Source organism: Gigantopelta aegis, chromosome 9 (assembly GCF_016097555.1).
Source record: "Gigantopelta aegis isolate Gae_Host chromosome 9, Gae_host_genome, whole genome shotgun sequence".
Taxonomy (NCBI): Eukaryota; Metazoa; Mollusca; class Gastropoda; order Neomphalida; family Peltospiridae; genus Gigantopelta; species Gigantopelta aegis.
Genome location: NC_054707.1, coordinates 6,492,019 through 6,507,212, shown reverse-complemented (window position 1 = coordinate 6,507,212; position 15,194 = coordinate 6,492,019). Strand labels below are relative to the sequence as shown.

The 15,194-nt window shown below is 37.5% G+C and overlaps 1 protein-coding gene across 2 annotated transcripts in view; it reads left to right on the top strand.

Annotated features, from left to right (window-relative positions):
- The first annotated feature begins 1,520 nt into the window (after positions 1-1,520).
- LOC121380607 (deubiquitinating protein VCPIP1-like) overlaps positions 1,521-15,194 on the top strand; it is a 30,615-nt gene continuing 16,941 nt past the window's right edge. For both annotated transcript variants that reach the window (XM_041509502.1, XM_041509500.1), the window contains exons 1-8: positions 1,521-1,659; positions 4,745-5,657; positions 6,399-6,524; positions 6,902-7,029; positions 9,210-9,321; positions 10,708-10,917; positions 13,813-13,900; positions 14,723-14,866. In XM_041509502.1, coding sequence (XP_041365436.1) covers positions 4,796-5,657; positions 6,399-6,524; positions 6,902-7,029; positions 9,210-9,321; positions 10,708-10,917; positions 13,813-13,900; positions 14,723-14,866 — 1,670 coding nt within the window. In that variant the 5' untranslated portion in view covers positions 1,521-1,659; positions 4,745-4,795. The remainder of the gene's footprint in view (positions 1,660-4,744; positions 5,658-6,398; positions 6,525-6,901; positions 7,030-9,209; positions 9,322-10,707; positions 10,918-13,812; positions 13,901-14,722; positions 14,867-15,194) is intronic.

Here is a 15,194-nt window from a genome sequence, read left to right as displayed (position 1 = left end):
CATCCCCGCCTTTGCCGGTTCTCCGCTCATCAGTTCGCCGTAGGCCAACCTCCACACCCTAACGGCCTTAACGAGGCCACTCACGTGGACATATAGATTGGACTTTAAACATTTAGACCTTCGTTCAAAATTTTATGCCGAAATTACTTTTTTTTTAATATTATTAAATAGTCCGATCCTCTCTTCTTTCTCTTATTTATTTTTGGACTGTCCTTCTAAAATGGTCATCACCTAGGAGCAGCTAATCGTATGTCTTGAAACTGTTAACACACATACATATATAAACAACCCATGTGCAAAAAAAAAAAAAAAACGCACGGTGTTCTTACCAACGGGTGTGTAAGAATAGTGATTTCCCTAAAAATTAGGCAAGGCATGGTAGACCAAACACTTTTGGGGCATTTTCACCATTTTCGGGGCACTTGTTTTTCATTAAAAATACACAAAAATTAATTGAAATAAACATTAATGTAATTTATGTTCTTGCTTTTGCTTTAATAAATTAATAGCAAAAGATATAAAATGCATATTTTATTAAGTAATAACATCTTTTTTGGTGTTTTATAAAGGCAATTTTAGAATTAATTACTGAAAAAGGCTTGTTTCATCTCAGGGCAGCATGGTGCTGATTAAGGTAAGATGGTGCTAGACTATTGAGGCATGGTGCTGCACCATGCTAAAACAAGCTAGGAAAAAACACTAAAGAAAATACACGTCATTGTAAGGGGGATCCAGGGGAAAGGTCTTGGATATGCGCACCCTGTCCGCTGAACTTACAAGTAGGTGGGTGGGTTATTGGGTGTGTTGGAGGGTTGGTGGGTGCATGGATGATTGGATTGGTTGTTTGCTTTACTGGCTGGTTGGTTGGTTTATTGATGGATGGTTGGTTGGTTGGTTGATTTATTTATTTATTTATTTATTTATTTATTTATTTATTTATTTATTTATTTATTTATTTATTTATTATTTTTTAAATATATATACAAAAATAAAGTCAACAAAGTGTAGTATAACTTGGTCAGCTGGGTGTTTCTGGAGTAGAAATTAAATACGGTATATAACATGCATCAACTAGTGACTGTATTTGCATTCTCTCTCGACGTTTCACTCGCTTATGGCTCACTCCCTCTCTAGAAAAATGTGGAAACCGTTTTTAGGAATTTTTCATTGTGGGATCTTAACAAGTTTTTTAAGCAAATTTAATTTTGTCATCAATAATCGATCACCGTCGATAGACCCCTTGTCTGGTTCTCGTTTTAGCTAGTATTCTACAAGTGGTGTTATAAAGGCAGTGGTATGTACTATTCTGTCTGTGGGATGGTGTATAGGATATAAAAACATCCGTTGCTGCTAATCGGATTTCACGAAAACGATCGTTAATTAAAAAAAAGTAGCCAGGTTTCCTTTTTAATTTTATTTTGTAACGTAATAGGCGCTGATTAAATTCGAACAATATATTTGTTAGGTGCGGGGTTGTTAGTCGGTGAAGGAATGTACAATTGATTAAAGACAGAAGATAAAAATGGCGTAACTTTTTGTGTTGACAAACAGTGAAAGAAAAACGTACTTTGTGTTCGATTTGTTTATCTCCGTACGTTTATTTTCTGCTATACTTTTATAGCACTGACAGCTCGAGTTTTGAACTGATATAGAAGAAAGGTGATAAGTAATTCCCTAATTTATGGCTTTTGTGCCATTTAGTTTTTGTAGTTTCGTAATTTCCTGAACCATTATCCATAGTTTCAGTTCAAGTCAACTGACATCCGCGTTCCATTCACATTCGAGCAACACATTAGCATTTAAGACAAATATGCCAGGTTTAGATTTATTTTATATTTGAATCGATAGTATTAGTAATCAATAATACTGCCACCTCATAGTTACATAGTTCATCAAGATAAACGTCTCCGGCACGATATTTATTATTGTGATGTTTATTGCTGTGCCGTAACGTTTATCCATTGGATCGAATTTTCCATTTGCAATCACGATTTAATAAAATCAGGCATATGTGCTTTATTTAAGAGCCTCAACACGTACAACAACATATTTTAATAAATTTTAGACAAAAATATTAAGTACAATACCTTTGGTAACCTTTCCAGGATTAGATGTTTGAAGATGACACATTTAAACATTTGAAAACTATTTTTATCCTGGCACATCGAAAATGCGGAATGAAAATTTTGCGGAACGAGAATTATTCGTATCAAGCATTTTACGTAAAAAGAAATATTGCGGAACTGAATGGAATTGATTATTAAATGTATTTATTTTGTTATTTTTGTTTCTACATATGTGCTTTGTGTGGGTTGCATTATATGCATTGTTAATAATATTATCACATTAAAGTTTTGGGGTGTATTATTCTTTTTTATTATTATTAAAAAAATAATGATTGTTAGTACAGGTCATTACTTATTTTAAGGCCTTCATTTATTTACTTTTTCCAAAATTATTATTTCCTTTAGTAATTGTTTTTAAATATTATTATTACAGGCCATTGCTTACATGTGTTTCAAAGGTTTTTTTCTTCTTTTTTTCTCTTCTTTTTTGTTTTAATTTTATTTATTTTTTTTAGCTATAATTACTGGTCATTAGTTATTTTAGGAGTTTTATTCAGTTAAATTTAATTGTTATTATTAATTTATTATCAATTAATTGATTTTTAAACAATATTATTCATTAATTAAGTTTATTTATTTATTATTATAAAACGTGATATTCCATTAAATATCGTGGAATAAACTCGTGAACCCGAGACGAATAATAATAAAAATAATCCGATTCCACCAACAGTTTTCAATCACATTTTAACTATGCTCACAATGGCCGGCGGGAATATTCGAGATTTTGTTCGTAACTGAAAATTGGATTACTATTTGGACAAACTGTCTATTTATGCGTAAAACGTGACTCGGGAAGTTTTCTTTATACAGTAAGTGTTTATATTTATTGCTACATCTCATATTTCGCCACGAAATAATTAATTCCATGGTTGTATCGATTCCGCCTGAAATCTGGGCGGAAACTGCACGCTTGTTTTTGCTATTAACATTGTAAACATCGGGTCCAAATAAATGTCAAAATGTTAAAAAACGGACCGTAGATGTTTACCGTGGTGAACTAATAGTTACATAGTATTATAAATAGTATGCAGCATTTATCATCAACATCCCTAATTAGTAATTGCGTTGGGCCTCAAAATCAAATGACAAATTACATTAGACTTGTTTTCTTGTGTATGGTTCATGCAATCAGCATCAGATTTGTTGTTGTGTACTTGTTGTGGTTCCTTTCAGAGGTTTTTCTTCAGAGTTCTGAAACACCTATTGTCCGAACCAAATTGTTAACAACTACGAAAAATTGCTCTCCTACCTTTAATTGCCGTTAAATTTCCTCCAAAGTTTGTCCAGGCACAAATCTTGAAAAACCCCATTACAATAACATAGATTCCACATACCAGATGATAACTATGTCACCTATATCGACTTCGCTGAGAGCGCATAGGGCAAAAAGCATGTAATTTTGTGCCATCTGCCATTTTGACATTTTTTGGAATATTCTTCAAGAGGGGTGAAAGGTTAGGACTTAATCTAACAACGTCATAACATGTTATGATATAAAAAGCAAACGTGATGACGTCATATTATTTATTATTATTTTTATTTTTATTTTTTTAATGATACCACTAGAGATCATTGATTTCATATTAATTGTGTCACATACTTTAGAGGCTTTCACCCCTCTTGAAGAATATTCCATAAACAAGCAACATGGCAGACGGCAGAAAACTGCATGTATTTTTTCCTATGCAATCTCAGCAAAGACGATATCGGCGACATCGTTGCAGTCTCGTGTGTGGAATCTGTATATTTGTAGTGGGTTTTTTTTGCGATTTGTGTCTGGACAAACTTTGAAGGAAATCTAACGGCAATTAAAGGTAGGGGAGTAATTTTTTGTAGTTGTTAACAATTTGGTTCGGACAATAGGACTTTATATTTTTAAAATTATTCATGTTTAGGCCAAGAGAATGAAAGTTATAGATTTGCATCCGAACAATTTTAAAAACACATGAGGCTTTTTTTCATTTTTCATTATTTTTATTGATCTATTATTTCCATAGTAGATTCAAGTCCAAATGAGGTCTTTGACATGTTTGAAGGTGGAATACAAACTATTGAATTTTTTTATTTCATTTTAATTGAGCTCTAACTAGCTAGCTAGGGCCTATATGATTCAGTGTCTCCTTTGGATTGGTGGATCAAGGCAGTCCTTGCACTGAGGATAGGTATCTGCTTCATCTTCGACACCATGGAGGTTTTCCATTTGTCTATTCGATGCGCTGAAACAGAAGGACCAATCACATCGTTCGACACATCAAGAGTTAGGCAATTTTCGTCAATGTTTGGAATATACTGCTTCCTGCTTGAGGATTCAATGCTACTAGGCTACACTTCAGAATTTATGATGGAGATGGCAGTTTTAGCAAAGGACCTCGTAGACATCACCACTATTGACAATTTGAAACTTGAATTTGTGTGATGATCATTAAGTGCCTTTTTTGTGCAAATAATGCAAAATTTTGTAAATAATGAAAATTTTCGGTGGTACCTTTCACGGCATGCAGGCAGTGGACGCAAATCTATAACTTTCATTCTCATGGCCTTATGCATATGTTTGTGTGTGTGTACTTTGTTTACTGTGTTTTGTTTAGTTGTTTTCTTAATTGTTTGTGTTCTAGTAAGATCATGGAGAGGTAGACTGCGACTGAAAACGAAAGTGTGAGATCATTATGATGTCTGAGAAGTCCAAGTCATCGGATCAGTACAAAGTTCTCAGTGGAACTTGTCCGGACGAGCGATGTCGTGCCAAGCTCTACTTCCCTGTGTTTGACAAGAGCGTCGAGTGTACCAGCTGTGGACAGCGTCACGAGAAAACATCGCTACAGAACGTAACCGAGGTAACCGACACCAACGTAGCACTCCACAACCTTTTGCGCAATGTCCTGCTGGGAAACGTCAAACCACAGAAAGGTCCAGAGAGTGTCAAGGTTCTCGGACTTTCAAATTATGTCTGCAAGCTTCTGTCACCAATTTTAACCAAGCATGGTATGGATAAGCAGACCGGGAAAGCCATGCTGCTAACAGCAATGGGTCAACCGGAAATCTTTGACTGTGGGGTTCTGGGTGACCGGGCATTCCTCATCGACCCGGAACATCTGTCTGTCGTTGGGTATGGTCGGGATCGATCCGGGAGCCTCCAGTACCTGGCAGACACGCTGGATATTATCAAAGAAGCTAACAGTGACCGTGATCTCCTGGTTCCGATTCACGCTGACGGAGACGGACACTGTTTGGTTCACGCGGTGTCACGTGCTCTCGTTGGTCGTGAGTTGTTCTGGCATGCACTCCGCGTGAACCTGCTGAATCACTTCAGAGGGGAGCTAGAGCAGTACAAACAGCTGTTCAAAGATTTCATCGACCGAGACGAGTGGGTCACCATCATGAATGAGTGCGACCCGGATTTCGTTCCCCCCGACAACGAACCCCTCGGTCTGCGGAACATCCACATCTTCGGTCTCGCCAATGTCCTGCGTCGGCCAATCATCCTGCTTGACTCCCTGAGTGGAATGAGAAGTCTCGGAGACTATTCAGGTATTGTCGTATTTTAGTGTAATGCTAGGCTTAGACTACCAACTCTCATGACAAATTAGGTCAACTCGCCAATCTCTCTACTTCTACGACTGTCCAGTTGCTAGTCTGAGTGCTGTTACAACTCAATTCTCGTTGTATACAACTTCTACAACCGATTAATTATTAATCTGAGTGCACCTGTTATAAGTTGAGAGTGGGGAAAATTACAATGCAACTGTCGAGTTGGTTAACTCCATCGTGATAGTTGATAGTCTGAAACTAGCATTAGGTATATTGGCTCGTACTCATTTCTTCATTATATGAACAACAGTGTCATTAAAAGACATCACAAGAACAGTGGTAAAAACAGTATTATTAAAAGACATCAGTTACAAGTGAGGATAACATTAGAAACAATATTATTAAAACAAATTTGTCAGGTCAGCTCTTAAAAACTGGTCTGAATTTACGAAGCCTGCGTTTTCTTAAACACAGGTATTTAAGCATTGTAATACTAAATTGTAGTTAAATGTGTGGCTTGGTAAATTTGTCCCAATATCTTTAAACGAAATTTGTGAGGAGAATGTTAAAAACACAATATTAAAAGACATTGTGATTCTCTGTTATTTGATTTTTCTGATGATAATTAAAGGTAGTACACATATATTTAGTTGTTATTAATGTTAAAAATTGTATGTTTTAAAAATATATATTTTTTAAATGGGTGATACATTTTAAAACTGAACTATTCTTTATTTCTAGGTGTGTTTTTACCTGGTTTGGTAGCACCAGAAAAGTGTACAAAGGGTGGCATTTTGAACAAGCCACTGTGTATTGCTTGGAGCAGCTGTGGGAGAAACCATTTTATACCTCTTGTAGGGATTAAAGGTATGTCATAGATAGGAACAAACCAATGTTTTATGGACAATTACCAGCTTTCTTGCTACTGATTAAACAAAGTTTGCCTATTTGGTCTTTGGCTCTCATAATAACTAACAAACAAAAAAATTCACTGTTTATAATATAATAGTTTTTAATAGCATACAATTACATATTACATGTTATTTGTTTTTGTATTGCGGCACATATATATAACTCAAGGATGTGATTCCTCAGAGTGGAGTTTGCATAAAAGATTTTCACACAGTAGATTTGATTAAAGTAGACTTAATAATGATCTTTGTTTGAGTATGACATTTCAAATAACTGTATGATGAGTCTTCTTCCACAGAAGTTATATAACATTTCTCCATGATTGGTTTTAGGAAGTAGTGCGCCCAAGTTGCCCCGCTATCTCTTACAGAAAATCTGGGGCGTACCTAACACGCTCATTGACCAGTACATCGACTTTGACGATGGGATGTGTGTTGTTGGTGGTGATAAATCTCTCCAGGTAAGATAGAGTTGGTTTTGTTTAATGACACCAACTAAAGCACATTAATTTATTAATCATCAGCTATTGCAAGGCTCAGGCTGTGCATTGCCAAATTAGCCAGTTGCTAATGTTTATACAAAGTGGCTACAAAATTTAGTACTTGGCTAATGAAATTTTCTTTTAATTAGGCACTTATGAATAATTTACAAGAAAATACTGTACATGTGTGAAAATTGGCTAAACAAAATTATTTCCAGTGTAAGCCCTGCTATTGGATGTCAGACATTGGTAATTCTGACATAGTCTTGAATAGGAAACCCACTACATTCTTCCATTATTAGAAATGGATCTCTTATATGCACTATCCCACAAACAGGATAGCACATACCACAGCCTTTGATATACCAGTCATGGCACACTGGCTGGAACGAGAAATAGCCTAATGGGTCCAGTGACTGGGATGAATCCCACATCAACCATGCATCCCAACCCCTCTCTTCAGGTAAGAGACTGGTTACTGTATTCAAGGGAGATAACTCAGTGGTCCTCCCCCTTGTACCCAAACAGGAATTTTAATGCATGGGTTTCACTAATTTTTACAAAATAGAAGTCGCCTTTATTGGAAATGAAAATGTACATAATGTGATATATTATTATTTAACATGGCAAAACATTTTGTGTGTATAAATTTCACATCGTTTGTGGCAAACATCAAGTTTCAAAATTTATGCACAAATGCATTATTTTAGTTGCTAATATACTGCGAACATGCTCTACGTTTACAGTACAGTGAAAAATTAAATGGAAAGCAAAACCAGCTTGTGAAACTGATTATTTAAAAAGCAATATCCATTTTGATTGGTATTTGCTTGCCTGCTTCTGGTCAATTTTAAGCATTGTTACATCAAGAGACTGGCAGAACATATACTAGTCTAATTGGAGTGGACAGTCTACATGTTTCATCTTTGTCCGTCTGTCTGTCTGTCTATCCCACATTTAGTTTTTCGGATGTTTTGTTCACATTGCCTTGATATATTGAGCTTAAGTTTTGTGTATAGTTTTATCGTGTATGGTTACAGATGAAGTTTTTACTTCCATGGCGATTTACTCATTTTTGACAGTTATGACCCTTAAACTTAGGAGATACAACAAATTATATTCCGCACATTTTTTTACAATGGTTCAAGATAAGAGTTGAAATTTTATGTATTTGTTTTGTTACAAATCAAGTTTGACTTTCATAGCGACTTAAAAATTTATCAACTGGCCTTAGTGGCGTCATGGTTAGGCCATCAGTCTACAGGCTGGTAGGTATTGGGTTCGGATCCCAGTCGAGGCATGGGATTTTTAATCCAGATACCGACTCCAAACCCTGAGTGAGTGCTCCGTAAGGCTCAATGGGTAGGTGTAAACCACTTGCACTGACCAGTGATCCATAACTGGTTCAACAAAGGCCATGGTTTGTGCTATCCTGCCTGTGGGAAGCACAAATAAAAGATCCCTTGCTGCCTGTCATAAAAGAGTAGTTTATGTGGCGACAGCGGGTTTCCTAAAAAAACCTGTGTCAGAATGACCATATTTTTGACATCCAATCAGTGTTCGAGATTAACGGTATCGCGATATCCCGGGGATACCAGAATTTAATTTTGAATACCAGACTTCAAGAACCCAGTATCCCACCGGGATACCATATAATACTAAATTCTCAGGTGGGATACCAGATTTTGAAATGTTAGTTTCCAAATGGGATACTGGCCAAAAAATTTAATCTCGAACACTGCCAATAGCCGATGATAAGATAAAAAATCAATGTGCTCTAGTGGCGTCGTTAAATAAAACAAACACTACTCTTTTTTTTACCAATTTATCAAAGAATTATGGCCCTTGAACTTAGTTGATATGAAGATTTGTTTTCCTGACCTTTTTTTGGTTTTGCAATGCCCAAAGATGCCTTGCTGAAATTTTATGCATAGCTTTATCATGTTTTGTTACAGATCAGGTTTGACTTTCATGGCAGTTTACCAATTATTCAGTGTTATGGCCCTAAAACTTAGGAGATAAAAACATTTGTTGGGTCCTGCAGTGGATATATATTGTTTTAGCAGTGCTGTCAGAATGCTTGTTTAAACACTTTATTCTTTGAAGTGCGAGGTCAAGTCAAGTGTTATTATGACTGTGCTGAATTGTTTGTTTTTTAGGATCGTTATCTGCAACGTCTTGTTGCTGCAATGGAAGATGTATTTTTTGAAAAATACGAAGTTCACCCCAGTCTGGTGTCCGATGTTCACCAGTTTGTTTACAAAACATCAGGTTAGTACATGCATGTGTTAATTAATTTATTCACTTTGTTTACAAACAATCAGTTCTGTCTGTGGAAAGTGCTCATAAAATCGGGGTTCTTATGAGTCATGGAAATCGTGGAAAGTCCTGGAATTTATAAATGTCATTTTTCAGTCCTGGAATTTACTGATGTCATTTTTGTTTGTGGATGACAATTGAATTTGTTTTGTTTAAAATAACACAAGAAGTGAACCGTAATTTGCATCAAAATTGATATTAGATTATGTTGGTGATCACAGATGTAATAGATAGAGATTATCATACAAGCTTGTGTGTCATACTGATTTTATGAAACGAGTGTCAGGATTTTTGTATTGCCCAAGTGAGAGTGAGGGTAATACATGAATCCTGACATGAGTTTCGTAAAATCAGTACGACTCACGCGCGAGTGTAATACTTTCTTTATTATCCATATTATTGTTGTTGTTTTCTTTATGAATAACAAGACCAAACTCAAAATGTTTCAGCCACAACTAGAAGGAGACGACAAAATGACGTCATATTTCAAATGCACAGTCTGAGATTACGTCATTACACTTGTTATTACACGTGTGCTTCGTATGATTATTATTAACTCGGTTATGTTGAACCATAGGAATAGTAAAAGACAATGAATCCAGCCAAATATGGACTACTCTTTTCGATTAGCAGAAAGGGATCTTTTATATGCACCATCCCACAGACAGGATAACAGTTGCACATACCACAACCTTTGATGTACCAGTCGTCGTGTACTGACTGGAGCAAGAAATAGCCCAATGGGCCCACCGATGGGGATTGATCCCAGACCGATGGCCCATCAAGCAAACACTTTACCACTGGGCTACATCCCGCCCCCGTAAAGTTAGAATAATGTAATAGAATATGATGGAATACCAGTCAGATTGTTTGTGTGTCTCCTCAACACGCTGATTTCTTTTGTTATTATTTAAAGTTTGTTTTGTTAAAGTTTGTTTTGTTTAATGACACCACTAGAGCACATTGATTCATTACTCATTAGCTATTGTATGTCAAACATTTGGTAATTTGACATATAGTCTTAGAGAGGAAACCTGCTACATTATTCTATTTAGTAGCAAGGAATCTTTTATATGCACTATCCCATAGACACGATAGCACATACCACAGCTTATCATATTCCAGTCATGGTGCACTAGCTGAAAACAAAAATGGCCTAATGGGCCCACGGATGGGGATGATCCCAGATCGGCCGGGCTATGTTCTGCCTGTTTTGTTGTTATCTTGACCATAAGTCATACCTTTGTTTGTCAAATACCTATTGCTGGAACAGTGTAACAAATAAATGTTCTATTCCTATGATCAGTTTTCAGTGAAATGTGTTTCCTTGTATTACAGGATTTGTTGGCGCCAAGCTCGACATGGTAATCAAGGCCACACAGAGTGCGGTACAGGAGAACCGGCTGTACCGCTGTCTGCTGTGTGACGCAATCATCGAGTACCAGCTACCGGCCGAGTGGTTCCTGCACGGCGGGGATCTGTACAACCTAGCGATACAGGTGCACGGGGAACTCATGGTCAACAAGAGATATTCATTTCCAGACAAAGGTAAGTAACTAATAATTATCTTACATCTTATCTGTAAATCTGTAACTTCTCTGAAAGCATGATGGCCAAGCATGTTGTCCCCTAGACAATTGACTTAGCATATAATTTACATATGTTTTTATTTTAATGATGAAAATAAAATGACAGCACTTTGCATTTTCATTTGGATTAAATTTGAATGGAAATACCAGCTTATCGGGATCATATTCAACATGATGGACATGGTTTTGCAAAAAAACAATTTTGGTTCAAAGTACTTGTAATTTTATAAACATTAGTAAAAATTAGGCAATCAGTGTTGGAACAGGTCTTGTCTATGGCAATTACTTTCAATCGTAGATAGCTTTTTAAACAAAACAATTTTTTTTTTATTTAAGGATATATTCACTTCAGTAAATTATATATACATATACTATTCAAAAGAAGAAACGCAAAACCACATTGTCGTAACATTTGGAGAATTGATTTAATTATTGAATGGTGAGTCCGATAATTACCAAATGTTGCAGGATTGTTCACAATTCACTCTAGTCCATTGTGAGTAAGTGATAGGACACACCACCAAGGTCAAGGTCATCTGGAGTCAATACCGGGTGTGGCCTCCGTGTGTGTTGACAACTGCCTGGCACCGCCTGCCCATTGAAGCAACCAGAGTACGGATGACGTCCCGGGGGATGGTGGCCCACTCGGCCTGCAAGGCTGCTGCCAGCTCGGGCAGGGTCTGGGGCTGTGGTTGTCGCTGTCGGAGGCGTCGGTCCAACTCGTCCCATAGATGCTCAATTGGGTTCAAATCCGGTGATGTCGATGGCCAAGGAAGGACATTAATGTTGTTGTTCTGTAGGAAAGCCGTTGTGAGACGTGCTGTGTGAGGCCTGGCGTTGTCATGTTGGAACACTGCGTTGGCGTTGGCCATAACTGGAACGATGTGTGGCCGGAGGATCTGGTCAATGTAGCCCTGTGCATTCAGGTTGCCCTGCACGTGGACCAGGTCAGTTCTGCCAGTGTGTGAGATGGCTGCCCACACCATGACACTACCCCCGCCGAATCTGTCCACTTCCTGCACGCAGTTTGCCACATAACGTTCACCACGACGCCTATACACGCGACATCTTCCATCATGACGTCGGAGCAGAAATCGGGACTCGTCACTGAACCACACCTGTCTCCATCGCAGTTGAGGCCATTGTCGATGAATCTGGCACCACTGCAGTCGGAGTCGACGGTGTTATGGTGTTAAGATGACACCTCGAACTGGACGTCTGGCACGAATTCCTACCTCACGTAGGCGGTTCCGTACGGTCTGGTCGGATATCCTGCGCAAACCTGGTATTGCTGCGGCTGTGGAGGTGGCAGTAGTCAATCGTTCCCGAAGGTGGCGTACCCGGATGTAGCGGTCCTGCCCGGGGGTAGTGACCCGTGGTCGATCGGATCTAGGGAGGTCACGTGTTGATCCATGTTGCTGGTAACGGTCCCACAGTCTGGAGATGGTGCTTGGGGACACATGGAATGCCCTGGCAACGGCCGTTCTGGATTCGCCTGCGTCTTGTCGGCCGATGGCATTGTTTCTCTGCGGTTCACTGAGACGTGGCATGTCCTGGATTGTCAACTGTCGGCCAGATACAGAGGCCAGGCAAGCGAACACCCTGCACTTTTATACTGTCGGTGTTCATGTTGCACGTGCAGACAACGCACGTGCAGTGGTGACATGGTTTGCACGTGGCTGCGTTTTTGCGAATATTCACATTTTGGAACTTTATTGTACAGTAGCTGCGTTTTATCGAATGTAACCGTGGGAATGTGTTTGGGACATGCAATGACCTTATATTCACAAAGCATGAACCGGTAGGAAACATAAAATCGGAGTTATAACCCATTTGTACCCTTTTGCGTTTCTTTTTTTGAAGAGTATATCTATTTGCAGTATGCACACTTTTTTTAAATTGTTGGCTCAATGCCATGGTAAAATTAGTTTGTAATGTCACTTAATTACCAACTTATTTTGTAACTTTAAAGAGGATATATGTAAGCTAGTCAGTTTATTACTGTAGATCCTGAAATTAATGCAATCATAATATTAATGCGAAAAATGCGAGATTGTGTTATTCGCATTAATATTATAACGTATTTATTTCTATGTTTTTGTCTATGTGCCCCATGTTATTAAAACAAAACAAAGATTAAAATTTTAATATATTTATAACACACAACTGGAAAACAATTCATCGTAAGCGAGACAGACTAATTGTCCAATAGTTCAGCAAGCTACCAGCCACGTGTGACGATTGCAGGGTCTTTGGCCACCCTGTCAATAGCCGACACGATTTATCAGGCGTGAATGTGGTTTAGCATGCTAATCCTGAGGTCAACGGTTTCTTTATTTTTACTGTTCAAGTTTGATGCAACTTCGTCGGCATACCACTGGGTGAATTGTTCTTTCATTATGACTTTGAAATCACCATTCAGAGATAAAGATACAGCTGTAATAGTACATACATGTTTAACCAGATTTAGCTAAATATACACATTATGTAAATGATTGCTAAAAACATATGCTTTGAGTTAATCTCGCCAAAACACAAGGGACTAAACAGGGTAATTGATGTGTACACAGACATAACTTAGCGAGTTGATCTTATTGAAGAGACCTTTAACTCGGATTTAACCGAAAAAAGTACTCAGACGTATGTCGTTAGAAAAGTAATATTTCAAAGGGAGGCCACTCGCATTAATTTCATGTCACATTTTAGTCTGCCCACCGCCACTCGCATTAATTTAGGGACGTGTTAATTTCAGGATCTACAGTATTTGCTTGATTTGGAAGTGGTGTCATCAGCTTGTGTATGTAGTGCTCGGTACTGTTTTTGATGCTACCTATTTGTTGACTGCTGTTTTCAGGTGCTGTGTGTATGTACGACAAATCTCGTGATGAGCTCATTCTTGATCACCAGCAAAGTAAACTGATGAAGTGCACGTTCTGTCAAGGGTTCGTATAAACTACAATTGATTTTACCTGTCAAATGGTTTTAATTCTACTTGTAGAAATTATTTATTGTACTTGTTTATTCCAGAGATCACATACGTTTGGTGAAGGGTGATGGTGTAATAATTTATATATTGTATTTGTTTATTTCATCAACAGTGCGGTTTTGTGAAGGATGATGGTGTAATAATTTATTTATTTATTGCACTTGTTTATTTCAGTGACCATATGTGGTTGCTGAAGGATGATGGTGTAATTAATTTATTTATTGCACTTGTTTATTTCAGTAACCGTGTGTGGTTGCTGAAGGATAATGGTGTAATAATTTATTTATTGCACTTGTTTATTTCAGTAACCGTGTGTGGTTGCTGAAGGATAATGGTGTAATAATTTATTTATTGCACTTGTTTATTTCAGTAACCGTGTGGTTGCTGAAGGATGATGGTGTAATAATTTATTTATTGCACTTGTTTATTTCATTGACCATGTGAAAGGTGATGGTGTAATAATTTATATATTGTACACTTGTATATTTCAGCGACTGCATGCAGTTGGTGAAAGGTGATGGTGTAATAATTTATATATTGCACTTGTTAATTTCAGTGACTGTGTGAAAAGTGATGGTGTAATAATTTATATATTGCACTTGTTAATTTCTGCAACACTGAAAGGTGATGATGTAATAATTTATATATTGCACTTGTTAATTTCTGCGACACTGTGAAAGGTCATGATGTAATAATTTATATATTGCACTTGTTAATTTCAGTGACTGTGTGAAAGATGATGGTGTAATAATTTATATATTTCACTTGTTTGTTCCAGAGACCGTGTACGGTTGGTGAAGGGTGATGGTCATGTGTTGTACGAGAACGGCGACCGAACTTTGACCCCGTCCTCCTCCACGAGGTGCACATGTGGATTCAAACACTTTTGGGAGGGAAAAGAATATGATAACTTTCCAGAAATGTTAGTATTACATTACCCTATTAAACAGTGTTTGAAGCTTTGTCTAGTGCCCTATGTATTGTATTGATACATTTGGAGGGTGGGGAAATGTAGTCCAGTGGTAAAGCGCCTGCTTGATGAGCAGTCAATCTAGGATTGATCCCAGTTGATGGGCCAATTAGGCTGTTTCTCATTCCAGCCAATGTATATCAAAGGCCCGTGGTATGTGCTATCCTGTCTGTGGGATCCCAAACTGTGTTTCTTCTCTAAGACTATCCTATATGTCAAAATTGCCAAATGTTTGACATCCAATAACAGATGATGAATAAATCAATGTGCTCTAGTGGTG